This window comes from Aquila chrysaetos, chromosome 2 (genome assembly GCF_900496995.4).
Source record: "Aquila chrysaetos chrysaetos chromosome 2, bAquChr1.4, whole genome shotgun sequence".
NCBI lineage: Eukaryota > Metazoa > Chordata > Aves > Accipitriformes > Accipitridae > Aquila > Aquila chrysaetos.
The window spans coordinates 18,978,403-18,995,623 of NC_044005.1; the positions used below are offsets into that span (position 1 = coordinate 18,978,403).

At 37.0% G+C, this 17,221-nt stretch overlaps 1 protein-coding gene across 3 annotated transcripts; it reads right to left on the reverse strand.

Annotated features, from left to right (window-relative positions):
- Window positions 1-2,612: 2,612 nt before the first annotated feature.
- Window positions 2,613-17,200, reverse strand: CPSF2 (cleavage and polyadenylation specific factor 2). 3 transcript variants are annotated; one of them, XM_029997044.2, is made up of 15 exons: window positions 17,099-17,200; window positions 16,250-16,435; window positions 15,234-15,393; window positions 15,037-15,142; window positions 13,375-13,504; window positions 12,929-13,044; window positions 12,186-12,373; window positions 11,473-11,763; window positions 10,271-10,371; window positions 9,737-9,937; window positions 8,945-9,097; window positions 8,136-8,361; window positions 5,956-6,255; window positions 4,845-4,979; window positions 2,613-4,739 (listed from the first exon to the last, which is right to left on the reverse strand). In XM_029997044.2, the coding sequence occupies exons 2-15, from the start codon at window positions 16,396-16,398 to the stop codon at window positions 4,647-4,649; spliced, it is 2,349 nt and encodes a 782-aa protein (XP_029852904.1). In that variant the 5' UTR covers window positions 16,399-16,435; window positions 17,099-17,200; the 3' UTR covers window positions 2,613-4,646. The 3 variants fall into 3 exon arrangements, with proteins under 3 accessions (XP_029852904.1, XP_029852898.1, XP_040975213.1); XM_029997038.2 differs by having other exon boundaries at window positions 17,095-17,195; XM_041119279.1 differs by lacking the exon at window positions 17,099-17,200 and having other exon boundaries at window positions 16,250-17,056.
- Window positions 17,201-17,221: the final 21 nt, after the last annotated feature.

The window sequence follows — 17,221 nt, forward strand, 5'->3', positions numbered from 1 at the left end:
TTCAGCTAACTACCCTGTTCTATACTTGCAGGAAACAAGCCACCCAACTGATTCCCATTTACAAAATAAATTCTAGTGATGCAAACTTTGATCTTTGCATCACATCTCTTTTCCAATCAGAAAGAGTCTCAGAGAAGGTGTCTTGGTTTCAGCTGGGATAGAGTTAATTGTCTTCCTAGTAGCTGGTATAGTGCTATGTTTTTGAGTTAGGATGAGAAGAATGTTCATAACACACTGACATTTTCAGTTGTTGCTAAGTAATGTTTAGACTAAGTGAAGGATTTTTCAGCTTCTCATGCCCAGCCAGCAAGAAAGCTGGAGGGGCACAAGAAGTTGGCACAGGACACAGCCAGGACCTCTGACCCAAAATGGCCAAAGGGGTATTCCATACCATGTGACATCACATCTAGTATATAAACTGGGGGGAGTAGGGACAGGAAGGATTGCTGCTCGGGGACTAACTGGGTGTCAATTGGTGGGTGGTAAGCAATTGAGTTGTGCATCACTTGTATATTCCAATCCTTTTATTATTACTATTGTAATTTTATTAGCATTATCATTATTAGTTTCTTCTTTTCTGTTCTATTAAACCCTTCCTATCTCAACCCACGAGTTTTACTTCTTTTCCCAATTCTCTCCCCCATCCCACCTTGGGGGGGGAACAAGTGAGCGGCTGCGTGATGCTTAGTTGCTGGCTGGGGTTAAACCACCACAGAAGGTAAGACTTAAGACTGTTTAGAGTATTTTTAAAATTAAATTTCAACAGGCAATTTTAAAGATTCTTTTGATCTAGTTTCATTAGCCCAGTTTGAACTACCATTGGTTCCTTATGAAGTTTTCAGATCAAGACCTAAAATTGTTTACTGTTTATATTTCTTTATCAGATTTGACTGCGAGATCATCTTCCCCAGCACCATCTTTTTAAAACTACGAACACATCTGCAAAAGCCATGAAACAGAATATTGCACAATGTTCAGATCCTTACAGTAAGATTTCTTTTGCCAAAGTCTCAAAAAATTTTAGTAGTTTTAAGTGTTTTTCCCCAGGCAATACACTCCCCTTTCCTAACTGAAATATTAATACATGTCATGCCTTATCAAAGAAATCTTGATTCAGCACAAAGTAAGTGTTTTAGGGTACAACCATCTATAACAATTATTTAGATGGGGCAGAGGGGGCAAGGTTTGGGGTTGGTAGGGTGTCTCTTTGCTTGTTTATTCCAAATGAATAGGGTTTGACTGCAATTAAAAGCTAGTACAGATACAGGAGAATTCCCACTTTTCCAAACAAGTTTTACCAGCAAATAGATCTCAAATGCTCTCATAAGACTGTTACTCTGACTGAATGGAGTGCACACTACCTTTCCATTAACAGCATATTTTGAGAAGTGGATCTGGTTAAGTCTAAATGTTGTCCAAGGAAGGAGAACAAGAAAGATTTTCAGCTTCACTTCACCTCCAATGTATGTACTGTCAAAGTAAAATGATTAAAAATGAGACTGTCACCCACCATAAAGTTATTTAACTTCAGGGTAAAGCTATATTTAGACAATGGGAACAGCTTAACAATTAATTCTAGAATTTTTTTATTATTATTATTGAAGAGTTCTGCTTCTACATTCCTTTAATCTTTTGAAATATGTCTTCATATTCTACTACATAGGCACAGGAAGTAGAGAATACAAAAGCTAGGATTTACCCACAAATACTACAGACTTCGGGGATGAGGGAAGGCAAGTTTCCGCATTTCCTGTGTCTCCACACCCCCTTGGCTCTTCTTAGCTGAGGAATCGGAATTATTCAAGACCCGCACAAAGAAATATTGTTAAATGGCCATTAAGCACCAAAACTAGGTTTGACTGGAAGTTAATATGCTTGCCATTAAGAGCAATAGAGCAAAGAGTAAGAAATGGTACTCCTTATCAAATTTTTACTGCTAATGAAGAGAATGCAGAAGTCAGAAAATACAGCTTACAGTCCATGGCAGCACTGACATTTGTGGAGGTAAGGGGAAATGAATCTTTCCTTTCAGATACAAACAAGAACCAGATTAGTAACTCTGAAAATTACACAGAGAAGTTCAATTATTGTTGAAAGCAAATCACAGTTAAGAACAAAACAAACAAAAAGAGAAGAACAATAATAATATATCAGAGAACTGATAGCAGACTAGGCAAAATTCATGGGAATTTGCTTCAGTTCCACACTGCTTGCAAGTAATGAATGCATAGCCAAGGAGCACACCTGCCCCACAACGCAGCTGCAGCGTATGGTATGTTTACTACAGACTTCCTGTATTCCCCTGCATCCCTCTCACCGCCAGAATTGTCCACAAGCCCAGCTTTCCCCAGTCCCAGCACTCAGATGACTACTATCGCCTTGCATATCAGCTTTCTAGGTCTGATTTCAAGCCACACATGCTGAATAGACTAAAAAAAGAAGTTAGCTGTTTTGCTCATACTTGAGCCTTTTCCTTAGTGATGGCACTAATTTGGGGTTCTCCTCTTACCAGAAGGTAGAGGAATTTAGTGAATGATAACACCAAACTTTTGTTAAACTTAGCCGAATTTGAATCGGTAGGTTAAAAGCGCCAAACAAAACTGATAGAAAGGTTCATGATCACACTGTCTTGTCTTTATTCCTTTCTTAAAAACAGCACTATTTTCAGTTTGATTTTCTAAGGGGTGTTTTCTTTATTAGTATGTTCCATGCAGGCATGTGTGATCTCTGCCCACCCTAAGCCCTCAAGTTAAAAAGTCCTAAGGCCAATATGATCATGTACAAAGTAATTCACTTTATAAAAGTTCATTTGTATCAGCAACAATAGGAATACAACAGTATTCACCAACAAGCATCCAGTAGCATGTAGATTTACATAGCATTGCTACAAAACAGCTACAAAGACAGAGCATTTCTACAAAGTTCTGGCTGCCAATATAATGGAAAATAAACATTTTTCTACACTTAAAAAAAAAAAACAAAACCACCAAAAAAACCCAACACATTGAGCCATTCAGCCATTCCTAGCCAAGATTTTCTTTGTGTAACAAAATACATTCTCACTCACCATTAAATTTTAAAGTTTTTTACATTTTTAATATATATAGTTCTAGCAGTTTGGGTTTGGGGTTTTTTTTCCTGTGGCTTTGGTTTGTTTTGGTTTTTGTTTTTTTTTTAACACAGTCTTCAGTTTTGAGTTACTATTTTAAACAGAGTAAATAGTCTGTAGATCAAATAGAAAACTAATTGTCAAGAATGAATTGTAAAGTAAATTACCTTTCCATTGATAGCCCACAGGGCTATTTTTTGCCACTTTTTCAAAAGGTTTTATTTAAACATACACACAGAAAGCACATATTACATTGCTGTTGTATGTAAAAACAAGCAAGCAACCCTCCACTGCCAAGGCTGGTGGTTCATATGTGGACAGGGGAAAAAAAAGGATTAAATAAACTTGAGAGGCCATTTGTTTGCATAAGTTAATTTCTGAGAAATTAAGGCGCCCAAAACTGTGCTCAGGTTCACCTAAAAAGTAAGGTCAATTCCTAGCATCAGCAGCTACAGTAAGTCCCACTGTCAACTAGAATGAAAAACTGGCACAAAACATGCAACTAGAATGAAATATGGCACAAAAGCATTAAATACATCACATGAGCTCAGATTTCAAGATAAAGGATCTTCCTGAACTTGGCTCATGGCATTCTGAACAAACAGCAGTGGATGGATAAAGTACTTTGAAAGTATTAAAATCAGAACTCAGAAAAGATTTTATAGTTGGCATAATTTTGCAAAAGCTAGAAGTTACAAATCCTGTAAGTTTGTACAGAAGTTAATCTGAAGCAGACGATTACTGGATTTTAAACTGCCTGACAATATTATCCAGTCTTCTTAGAGTACCTTTCCAAAGTAATTTTTTGATCCTGCAGATTAATACTTTATATAGAATATGAAATGCTGTTCTGGAACAAATCAGTAAAATGGAGCAGATATGTTAAGATGTAGCCAGATTAACACTGGGGGAAAGTTTAGGTAGTCTAGCTTTTAACATGGGCTATTAAAAATATACTTTAACTAACCTCAATTTAAATAAAAAAAACCAACCAAAAACCAACCAACCAAAAAAACCCAAACAAACAAGAAACGCCCACAATCTCAAGACTGTCCCCTCAAAGTTACTAAAAAAAAAAAAAAAAAACCCACAAAAAAAAAGGAAAAAAAAAACCAAAACCAACCACACAGAACCCAAAAAACAAAACTAAAGAAAACCACAGTTCCCTATCTAATCTTGTTTTAGAACAGAAGAATGACTTTTATATATTTTGTACTCTTTGGCAGGGAATCTGTGAAATCAAAACACACCCTGACAAACTGAACCCTTCCTGAGAAGGGTTCACAGTCATAAAGTCATTTATAATGTGTTATGTGGGAGACAGCAAGTCATAACAGTCTGAAAATCAACAACATGGAATGTACCAACAGATTTATGAAGAATGACAGTAGCAGTTATTTACATGTTCAGGATAGTTAATTATTCTTTATGAATTAGGTTTCCCCCATATAAATTAGAAAACTACAAAAAGTCAAAATTGGGAGAAATCCCCACTGTCTTTAAAAGTTCAAGTAAAAACATCTTTGCAGCACTTTCCTTAGACAATAGCATATTGCTCATATAAAAGGTCTCTTATCCTATAGAAGTCCTGACAGAGACAACCTTCCAATCCAATGCGCCCCGTTTCAGTCTGAAACAAAAGACATGTTTCAATTTATTATCTTTACACCAATGAGAAACTTAATTTTCATTCAGAATATTATTTACCAAAATGTTTAAGACACAGAACACCTACCCTGCGAACAGCCACCAGATTGTTGCACACAAGCACTCCTCCTACAAATTCTGCTTGTATTCCTTCTCGCAGGAGAACTTGCTTGAAGTCAGACAGTCTTGGCTCATTCATAAACACAGACTGATGTCCAAGAACCTTTAAACAATACACACAATTTTAATACTTCTGCTACTTAATACCTTCCATTTTTCCAAAGATCTCCTTATCATTGTGTTGGCAGCAGTGTAGCCTAGACTACAGGACTGTAAGTGAGAAGATTGGTTCTATTTCTGTTCACCTGCAGCAAGACACTTCCAGGATAGAAAAGCCTTAGAAGTTATCCATCAAGTAAAGGAAAAGTTTCTGTCTTTGCTCACATATTGAAGACAAATGGAAAGCTGACATTGAAGGTCCCTCTTCCAAGCCATGTTATGCCAGGGACAGAGCTGCAGTAAACTGTACTGCTGATCAGATTAAATACTTCTATGACAGTTGTCATGAATCTGAACATGCTTTAGAGTTGTCTCCACATTTATCTAACTCCTAGAACAGGCTATATTCAGGACTGTGCAAGAGTATCTTAAAAAGCAATTCCAGGATTAGAAGGCATTGTAATCATTCAATGAAAAGATAAAATAATATCTACTCACGTGCAAAATATTTTAATTTAAGAGTAAAGATAAATTTCTAGAAAAGATTTAATGAACTCTCAAATCATTACTATAGAAGCAGACATATGAATTTCAAAGATCTGTATCTCCAGTATATGAAGTATTTTCCATAGCATCAACAAAAGGTTAATAAACTCCAAGAGTGACTAAACGCCAATTAATTTCCCAATCTGCAAGTACAAACTACAAATATGAAACATGCTAATTAAAAATCTTATCTTCATAAATAGATGGTACTGTATGCTAGGCACTGTTAGCGTATGCAAGAGATCATCCTTGCTGAAAAGCATAAAATCTGAACAAAGAACAGTACCAGGTTTAACAAAGAGAAAACCAAACATGAAAATCCACTTTCAGTTAGGCTTTCATTTGAATAAGATCACAGTATCAACCTCTAAGCACTCAAAAAAGACAAATAAATACAGAGCTCTTCGAAGTCCAGATCAGCATAATTTCTGTACCTCATGAGGTGGCAGAGGTTCCAAAGTAGGAATGATCTCACTCTCCTCACACATCTCCTTGTCATCATCACCGAAGAGGCTTTTCATGGCCTTCTGTTGTGCAATGACACTAGAGTCTGAAGAAGGCATATCTACTTGCATCTCTAAGTCTTCATCTTCCCTCAGCTCTCCCTCTTCCAAAATAACTCCAGTATCCACTTTCGAAACCCGCATGTCCAGAACACCATCTATCCAAGCCAACTCAGCATCCTTGGCTTTACAGAACTGAAGGGAGCTAACAAGAGAATCTTTTAACCTGACCTGGGTTGCACAAAAATAATAGTGCTGTTAGTTTGATGGAAAACACAGAGAGTTCTCACTTCAAGCTTTAAAAATTAGCAGTCTTCCTTTCACTGTCTCTCCACATAGGTTTGATTCACACTCTTTTGGGGAGGGAAAGAAGAGAATTGGTATCACCAGAGCAGTATGTTCTATACTTTTAAAATATAATTTTTATAACCCTCACATCACTACTCAACGTAAAAAGCAGCAGAGATCAATACCTTTTTTGTCTTGGTTAAAATAAAAGAACCACCTATACAACTGCAAACTTGAGTTAAACTTACAGCAAGTGCAATCAATTCCTTTTAAAACACCAGAAACTTTTTTTGCAGCCAAGAAGTTCCTCAGTTGGCCTTAGTAATTCTAAGGAAATTTTCTATAGATACATTTAGATTACTGGACAGCAGTTCCAAATTTCAACCCTCCCAAAAAAATTATAATTAATATATTATTGTAAGATGGGATGTTGTAAATATCACATTTTAAAGTGACCAAAACATTACCTTACACTGATTCCTCTGGTGCATTCCAGGACCTTAACCCACTAAATAAAGCCCTACTCTGAAAGACTGTTATCCACATGAGATTGTGCATCATCCCCATAGCAGAATCAAGGCTGCAACTGCACGAAGAATACTGCAACTATCTATCCATCTGCAACACAGTTCACTGAAAAGACACTGGGATTCTGATGCCCCACTCATATCCATTATTTTCTAATTCAATGTCTCCAGTGTACTTCATCTGCCCAGAAAGCTTCAAACAGAAAAGCAAACTAAAGCTATGCAGAAGATTGAATTTCCCCTTTATATATATAAAAAATTGATACTAAATATGAGACAATTACAATTTTATTCAGATAAATATTTTGTGAAAAAAACCCACAATCCTGTCACTTCTTGCACACTAGCAATCCTCATAGCTTTAAAAAAAACCAAAAAACCCACACAACAAAACAACAACAACCAACAAACCAAACACAGAAAACACTGCTGTTTTAAAACCGTCAGAATGGGATAATTTTGAATAACTGGAACTTTGCACTTGCTACAGGGCAACAGATTCTTCTCTGGAAAGAAGCAGAAATACCTCTTTCAACAATTCTACTGATGTTTTTCTATTAACTTTAAAAGTACAGAAGCAATAAAGGACTAATCCTAAAGTGCATGTGAGAGACTTTCCTCTAAACAACTTCAAAAGTTGAATTGGGACCATACACAATTTTCACATACTTCAGACAAATTATCCAAGTTTACTTATTTAGAGCTTAACCGTGAAAATTAAATGCAATATAGCAACACATATTGCATATCACAACACGTATTATAACCTTACTTTCCAAGAACCATCACATTAACTTTTTTGGGGCTTCAAGTGTGTCTTATTTATTTATTGATAACATTAACTTGCTCCTAACTTTACATGTTCATTCTTAAGTATGATTTAGGCACAAAGGACTTTTATCTTTGCTTTCTAAGGCTCCCCTTCAGATTCCAGAAAGAATCCTGAATTACAAGTACTGTACAGTGGTACTCTAAATATAGGCATTATAAAGCTATTTAGACTTAAGTAAATTGATGTTCCCATGGACATGAACCTCGCCTTTTGCACTACAGGTAATAACGCACTGATCTCACGTTTAAGCTCTTAAACACTTCTTCTGAATAGTAAGTATAAGGAGAATGCTTACCTAGAAGACAGAAAAATGCTACTAATGTCTTGATCACACAAAACCAAGTGTACACATAGGTAATACCATCTCGCCTCTCCCAAAGGACGGAGGGCCAAATTAGAGTCTGCCAATACAGCTCTACTACAGTTCACAGTAGTTACACAACTAAGAAATTCCAGTACCTTACCTGGTAAATGTGAGTTTCACTGGTTGCATCTACAGTTTCATGCAGTTTTGGCATGTAAACTTTAATATCTTTTCCACCAAAAGCTCTGCAACATTCTGCAAGGTCCTGACTGGCCTCAGGTGGTCCGTGGACAATGATCAGTTGTCTTGGTTTCATTTGGTTAATAATTTTTTTAATTGAGTCCCCATCTGAGCGTCCTTCATAGTCAATGTATGTAACTCTGGCTCTAGTTTGAATTAAAAACCCCAAGAATAACATTTTTTTAGTTTAAAAGATTAAACCTTTGAGTGCTCCAAAATATTTCATTTAAAAATGGAAGATATTTTGAAATTATTTTACATCAGCAAAAGCTGTCAGCACAATATATATTATGGATCAGTAAAATACAGACCTGCCAAATATCAGCATGTATGTGTACTTAACACCATAAATTCCCAACATTCACTTACATAGTTATCCAAAACATGAGATAAGCATGTTTGAGCAAGTTCTTCTTTTAACAAAATACATATATATACGCTTGAGTATCTACGCTAACATACTATTGTATCATTTGTTCTTCCTCCTTCACTTGTCTCCCATCAGACAGGGAACAAACTGCAAAGTTCTTAAGACAGTGAGGAACTGTAAGACTCTGTACTATGCTCCCAGAAAGACTAGCAAAAAACTAACTTAGATAACTTTGGGGAAAAAAACTAAAAAGCAAGCCCTTTTCCACTTTCTCACTTCCAAGCTAGCCTTTTATCCAATTTGAACCATACCCATGCCACCATTTTAGCAGAACTGACAAGAACAACAAAGCCACTTACTTAATTTCCATGGATTCTGTTGCAGAAATACATTTGGTAGGAACATCCGACAAATCCTGGTCCATAGGCTCTTCTCCATTTGTCAAACCAGATTCTAATTTGCTTTTTTCTTCTTCTGTTGCTTGAAGTTCTGGAACTAGAAAATCCTCAGGTCTAAAGAATGAAAGGCATTTTGCTTTTAGTAGTCTTACACTAAAACCAAAGCACTACATAATATAAAAACAAACAATGCTGATTACCACTGAGATGTTTTATAATTGTTATTGCCAACAATTTTATTACACTTGCCTTCAATATTTCCATATTTGAACAGAAGTCATTTGGAAGTTATCACCTTCCTATCTTAACAAAGATATCTTGGGAAATACTAGCAAATTAATGATTCCTAGCAGTATTCCTTACACAAATAAGACAAGTATCACTAGATTTTTCTAGGCTGAACAATGTTCTTCCCCCTCATCATAAATTTATCAAAATTATGTGTAATTTAAAGCAGGAAAAAAGTCAGGTTAAAAAAATCAATTAAATCTTACAAGTTTTTAAAAAAAAAAAAAGCCTGGAGTGGAAGCACATCCTAAGAGGTGTGAACATGTGAACACAGGCCAAGGATCAGCACTCTGCAGCTTCAATCCTATCATAAGCTTCCTGTGAGACTTAACGCAAACTGTCCTAACTGTTCAAAAGTTACTGTGGTTGGAAGAGTACAAAATTATGATTTTTTTTTTTTTTATTACTTCTGGTTTTGAATTATTTCATAGCTACTATATGTTAGCATGCATTACCACCACATACTTGATAATCTCGCCATATTCATCCCATTTAATTCTTTCTTCAGGGGCTGGAAACATTGGGTAAGATTTCTTTGCCTGTTTGAAGAAGCTTCCTTTCCGGCTACCTTCACCTTTCATCATCAAATCGTGTTTGGTCTTATGTACAGTTGGCTGATCAATATCCTCTTCAGCATCACTCTCATCACTGGAATCGATATCTGCCCTGAAATGACGTTCCAAAAAAACTAGCACTTCCTTTTTTCCTTCAGATTTAATATTACCTAAACACACTGACTGGAAAATAACAGTTGACATAACACTAACCAAGGACAAAGGCAGTTTAGGTATCTGAGAAAGAGCTCGCAGTCAAACAGCAGATGAAACAGATCTATAATAACAAGAAGATTAAAAGACAACCACTCCCAATTCCTCAGTGCCCTCATACAAGTCTACCAGCACTATGATTTTCATTTATCCCTCTAAATGGTTGAAGCAGCAGAATGAAGTCTCAACTCTGACCATAACAGAAGAATGCAAGAACAGCCAATATACTTACTCTTTAGACTGTTCTAACTTCTTCGCTGCTTCTTTCTTCAGTTTCTCCTTTTCTAGGTATTCTTCAAGCTCTTTTCCTTCCAACTTGACACGTTTTCTCAACTGCAGACAAAATTAAAATTAATATTGTGAGTAGCTGACATGATTTTACTACTTTTCCTACACACTGCTGGCTAGAATATTTCTATTTAAGTACCAAGTGCAAGTACAACTTGTATGTCACATACAAGACAAGATTATGCAAACATGTGGCACCTTGGCATGGCAACATCATGACAATGTAATCAATTAGTAGAGTCTACTTTAACAGAAAAGCATTTCTAAAAGTATTAAAATCAAATAGCTTTACAAAAATTTCTTGAAACATCTTCACAAAATATCTAATACGTGAATGCAAATATTCTGAGATGAGCAGTGTTTTTTATAATTTTTGTGTCACTAATGTCAAACCAGAAGAACCTGGCAAAGTCATACTAGCAGGCAAAACAATGGTAAGTTCTGTTTCTTGTTTTCTGAAAATCAAATTAGAGTATAGGTCACACTAAATAATACTGAATTCTAGTAACAGTCTAATAGTGTAATTCAATGCTCCCAATCCAATCTAAAACTAAACTAAGGCTGCATCATCAGGATTGAAATTATCACTGCAAACACAGGGGTCTCCCACAAGCTAGCAATGTTTACGAGAGAAGTAGACACAGGTATATAAATTATTGAAAACAATTTGAAAACATGAATAATAAATTGTGTTATAATTCTTAACTTTCACTTATCTTTCTAATTCTGGTGGGACATACTATACTAATTTGACTTGATTCTTCCCTCATCCAAAACCAGAGTATTTTCCAGCAAGAATAATCCATCATATATTGTGATCTGTACATCAACTGCAAGCAGAATTTCTTCTAACAAAACCACAAAGTGTTGTCTAAAAATAAATATTTAAAAGCAACTTCACGCTCATCTCTATAGAATATGAACTTTGCCACACCACCAAAGAGCATTTTGCCGTTCCCAATATGAGACCTATTTTTATGTAAGTTTATCCACAATTGGTTAAACATGCAACACACTGATTTCAGATTTCCCTCTGCCACTAGAAGCATTTTCAGTAGATCAAAAAGGAAACTAAGTTCTGTTTTGCTCATATTCCCACAGATGACCCACAATAAAAAAACTTTGAGATATACAGAGAGCTCTTACCTCAATATCTATAACTTTTTCAGAAGGATTATCAATCAGGAATCGTGCTAGTGTTCCAGGTGTAGTGCGGTAAGTTAAAATTATAGAGTTTTTGGAATCCTGGCACCACTGAATGAAAAGATCTCTAGAAAACCCACACTCTAGGTCAGGTTGACTGGCAAGAACCACTTTTGGACTAGGCACTCGAGCCAGATCAGACAGACTATGACATAAGGAGAGATGGCGGAACTGAAAAGGATTGTTTCTCTTGTCTTCAAAGCACCTCATCAACTTGTCGCTCATCCATTCAACCTAAAATATGCATTAACAAAAAGTTACCTATAAGAATACAAGTTCTACAATAATGTACAAACCTGATATGACGTGCAGCACGCAATATGCACGTGATTACACCGATGTTTCTCAGCAAGTGTAGAAATAATGCTGAGCATAAACAACACGGAAACAAGTACTTTATGTCTTCTTTTTTAACAGCTATAAACTATGCTAATAAGTCTTGTGATAACAACAGAAATGAGCATCAAGAAACATGCCAATAGCCATGACTGGACTCTGTGTTACTTAATCAAAAGATCTGAGACACAAACATGCACTATAGAATAAGGACAACACCCAGTATTTAGCCATTTTTTACTGTTAAAAAGAAAAACAAAATGCTTTTGCATACATTCCATTACCCTCTTCATAACTGCATTTTAAAAATCAAAACAAACCTGTGATTTGGAGAACTCCACTACATTGTAGCTGACGTTATTCAAAAGTGCTAGAGAGTAGACTCCTAATCCTGCATCTTTCGTTCTCCAGATCTGATCAAGAAGTTGAGCAAGTTCCAGAACTCTGCCTGCTGTATCCACGGCTATTAATACGTTTCCATCACCTCGTAATGTCTCCAAAACATTAGCTAAGAAGAATTAAAAACATTAAAAACCCACTTACACTTTGAACCAAAATTAGAATGTTTGTAGCTTGGCTTTTTTTGTTTGTTATATCACACTAGCAATCATAATTAAAAGCAAATTGAACACAGAAATAAATCAAAATTCAAAAGAGATCCAAAACCACATTTCCACCAAAATTAAAGGAAGCTGGAGTTTTCTTGGTAGCTCTGAAGATCTCACTGCCTTGATACTACTTTTTCTTTCTTTATAAAAAAACAAACAAAAAAACCCCAGTAAAATGGAGTTTAAAAAAGAATGTGCTGAGGAAGGTAATTTAAAAATCCCTTAAGAGATTAATTGATACTGGGTAAAATACACTTTTTTCAAATAAGGTTCATTGCGTTCAGGAAAACGTTTAACCCACAGGATCAGTACCACCAGAAAAGAGTAATTCAAAATTTGTTACATTTTAATAAAGGTTCTTAGTTTGGATAGTTATGAATTTCTCATATAAAAACAATTTACAGTGGCTAATAAATCACATTACTGCTATTTTCAAGCCCAAACAGAATACATACTTAGTAGCTGTTCATCTCTTTGCTTCCTCCTGGGTTGTACGTAAGTAGCATTAAATGAATCTGTAATAAGCAATGAAGGCCTGCTCAACATTTCCAAGGAACATCCATTCAGATGGCTGTGGAAAAAAGGCAAAATCTCACTTTTTGCATTTCTATTTTATGAGAAAAAATAAGACAGCTAGCTTCCAGATGTTTGCATGTACAGAAATCAAACTCCTCAGTAGCTGAATGTTTCCTGCTTCAAACTTAGAAATAAATAAAACTGAGTGGAATGAAGAAACCCAGAGCTAATGCTTGTTTCAAATTGATTAATCTGAATGCAAGTGAAATTATTGGTCATCTTAGAGCTGGAAAGGCAATACTACTACCATACCTGTTTATCACACACTAAAAAATGTATACCTAACACAACATCTAAGAAATATGTATTGCTATGTCGAACTTACATCTCCCTCTTGTGGTTGAAATCAACTGCATAAACAATTTCTTCCTCTCCATCCTTGACAATCTTCCAAATTGTGCCTCCTATCATGTGGCCAGCTGGCAATGGTGTGATTGACAAACCATGTCCTTTGCCTACAAAAGTTTTCAGTATTTTAGGTACATTACATGTATTAAAATCCATTACTCTGAATAAGAGAGAGAGTAATTTTAAACAGCTGAATGCCGAAATTATTACTGGGGAAAAAAGTCAAATGAAGTATGAAAAATCAGTAACATAACTAACCCATCTAACCACTAACTTCAAAATTTTTTTGCAATTCACTTCTATTTTGCCTCCAGAAAAAGAAACTAAAGTGAAGATCACTTCTTCCCTCCACCACCCACCAGTATTCAGAGGCACTGCAGAGCTGCTGTAACTATAGACCTAAACAACAATAAATGATATAACAAACATATTGCATGCAAGCAAGTACACTGGTGAAAGGCAGACTCCTCCCTGGGGCAACACAAAATGTTTCATATATCAGTCACTGTCTAGGTACTTAAAACACACATATAAATTACACAAACTGGAAGTTTTCCAGAATGACAAACATGCAAGTCAAACAATACCAGGAAAGGTGTTCACATGCTGCAGTCAGGGATGACTAATCTTTTCAGCACCTGATGCTTTTTTTTTTTTTTTAAATAATGCACTGTTGCTCCTCATCACTGGTGCTAGCCCATATCTTTGTCAGAGTAAAACTACACCATCCCATGACCATTACTCACTGACTTCACTGCATTCCACCAACTTGAACAGAAGTGCACAGCTTTAATAATAATTAAAACATATATTATTGGATGGATGCATCCATTGAGTCTTTCTGAGTCACTTCCATTAAATATGAAAAAAGTAGGGTGTTTTAAAAAAGCTGTTCACTAAAATTACTTTTAGGATGGAAAAGTTAGCAGCATGGACACAGCCTTGCTACAAATATTTTGAAAAAGGGTCAGCAGACTTTCAAGGATGGCATTCCATTTCTGTTTTCCAAATTACAGGGCAAGTATTTTGGCAAGCAGCATTCAGGAACTGGGACATACTGCATCTCAGAGACAAGCTGCTGGTGGTCAGCTTGTACGTGTCTTTGTTCAACAACATGGTTTCCATTTCATTCTGATCTTTAAATTCAACAAGAGTGAAAAGCTGCACAGCTCTTAGCAATAAGCTACACTAATTATCATTCAGAGTCAGTGAAGACCTCATTAAATCATCCAAATGCTGTGACTTAATCTCTGCAACCTATACATTCTCTAGAAAGCTTTCCTTTCTGTTACGGGTTACTGAAGAGTTCTGAGGTATCTACCACTAGGCACGAGTAAATGCTTTTGAGACATGTGCTAATTCCAAGAAAAGTTACAAAAACACAAAAGAGAAACAAATCTCTAAATATGCTTTGGCATGACCTCCTCCTTGTTAAGTGGAAATTCTACCCATTTCCACATACAATTACTGAGGCAAACACTCAGCTGATACAGACTGACACACACTGCTACTGAAATCAGCCCTGCAAAATGAACATTTCAAAACTTACTCCCTTGAAAAAGAAAAGTTACTTTAACTCTTAATGACTCTGCTGCCTTTCACTAAAAGTCATTTATTGAAACTTCAGTGACAACTTTACCTTTCAAGTTCACAATCTGAGAAAACTTCAGCTGTTGTATCTTATCAAAGGCTGCATCTACATCATCCAATGTAAAGAGTGTGAAATCTTCAGTATTATGGCGGGACTAAAACAAATAAGAAGTATAGAGCATTCAAGAACGTGAGCACTCTACCATATCAAAGGTGTTGTGTATGACAGTATCAACTTAAGTATACCTGGTAGAGATCATACATAAACATCTGTCCCATTTTATATACAGGAATAGTTGCATAAATTGCACAATTCAACCCCATTTTTCCAACTGCATATGGAAGAGCACCAAGGTGTAGAGGGTCAGGATGAGAAAGAAGAACAGCATCAACCTGGTGTACGTGTCTACAAAAAGAGGGACAACAGAAGTTGGTGAAAAGAGTTCTGTATGGTGTTAAGATACTCCCTATTATGGCTACTTTGAGAACACATACACAGTCTGAATGCCAAACAAGAAAACTTAAATCCTTCCAGCTTTAGAACAAAGTTTTAAAAATCATAACTAAAAATTACAGCTATTTCCAAATCTTCGAGTACTTTAAAATGCAAGTGACTTCTGAAAATATAATTTCAAGGTCTGGAAGACTTAAGTTTCACATCAAATTCTTGCTTAAAAAGACCTTAATATATACTTGGACACCAGAAAGTACATTAACTGAGGGGCCAAAAATACTATCAATGCAGAAGTTCAGTATTAAAGTCTAGACAGGTTTATTTCTTTACAGCGCTGGGATAACTAACAGAAGCTGTCTTCCTGACTGACAGTCTATTCAACTTGAAACAAGAGGCTAGAGTTGAACCACTTTGTATTCTGCCTACATACACTAAGGATTCTTTCATTTAAAACTTAGTTAACCATTCTAAATTAGTTTAGAGCCAAGGTCAGTCTTCCATAAACTGTTCTCTGTGTGATGTTTATGAAAAAAACAAAACAACCAAGCCAAAACAAACACAGAACAGTTTGAGAATTACAGTTAAAAGAAGTAACTCAGTAGACTCACAAGAAAAAACCCAAGCTTTTACTGAAAATGTTTCAGCAGCATAATTCCCCTTCACATAAAACATACTTCAAACAACAACAACAAAAGAACAGTTTTGTATTTAACATCACCATACACATACCATTACATGATATTTTGAAAACTTTCAGAAAAGGACAAGACCTATTAAAAAAAAGAAGTGTATGAACTGAAGTACTTACTTCCTCAGAGAATCAATAATATCCATAGAAAAGTTTTCATCCCAGCCACAGTCCAAAAGAAAACGAAATTCATCTACTTGTAACAGATAGCAAAGGGCAGATTCCTCCTGCACCCCTGAAAGCGTAGTTAACTTGATAATCGATGTCATTTTCCTCTCCAACTGTATAATCTCCAAAAGAACTAATCTGAACGGGGGAAGAAAATATTTCATTGACTAAACCAAGAGAAAAGTCTATTTATTTAGATCTAACTTCATACATTTCTGAGAATACACAGGATAACATGCATGAATATTGTTCAATACAGCTACCGGATATCAATTAAGTCTCAGATAGTAACTTTTGATCGTTGTAGGTCTTTTGTTATTAGAAAGAGGGTTTTTTTAACAAGGAATAAAAAAAAAAAAAAAGGCTCACTAGGAGCCGTGCCGTTAACAGCGGCTCCCCCCGGGGGCGTGCGGGGCCACCGGGACATGGCGCATCCAGGGCTGTGGCCCCTCAAGCCCAGCGACTGCCCGAGGCGGGCCGGGGGCTCCGCGCGGCGGCTCCAGCGCCCTGCCGGGCGCCGCCGCCGCGACCGCGGCCCGGCCCTGATGGGGCAAACCTCGCCGGCCGGGCCCGGCGTTAAGGGACCGAGCGCTGCGCCCACGCCAGTCCCGAGAGGAAGAGGAGAAAGAGGAAGATGAGGAAGAGAAGGGCGAGCTCGGCGAGGACAAGCCGAGCGCTTCACGCCTCAGCACCGGGCCGAGCCCGGCTCCCCGCGGGGAGGAGAGGGGCATTAAGCAGCAAGGGCTGGGGCCGGCCCGCAGCGCTGCCCCCCGAGGCGCCGCTGCCGCTACCGCTACCTGCCTCGCGGGCCGCCCGCGCGCCGGCCTCCCTCAAGCCCACCGGGGCCCGCGCCCGCCACCTCCACCCCGTGCGGCACCCTCCGCCATCTTGCAGGAGGCGGGGAAGGGGAGGAGGAGGAGGAGG

What these genes read in the sequence shown, in the direction of transcription:
- CPSF2 (XM_041119279.1), bottom strand. Translation starts at nt 16,461, where the DNA reads ATGAAATATTTTCTTCCCCCGTTCAGATTAGTTCTTTTGGAGATTATA. An exon ending in ATTATTGATTCTCTGAGGAA is followed by an intron (nt 15,394 to 16,249) that starts GTAAGTACTTCA and finishes CTCTTTTTGTAG; the next exon opens with ACACGTACACCAGGTTGATG. An exon ending in TTATGTATGATCTCTACCAG is followed by an intron (nt 15,143 to 15,233) that starts GTATACTTAAGT and finishes TATTTGTTTTAG; the next exon opens with TCCCGCCATAATACTGAAGA.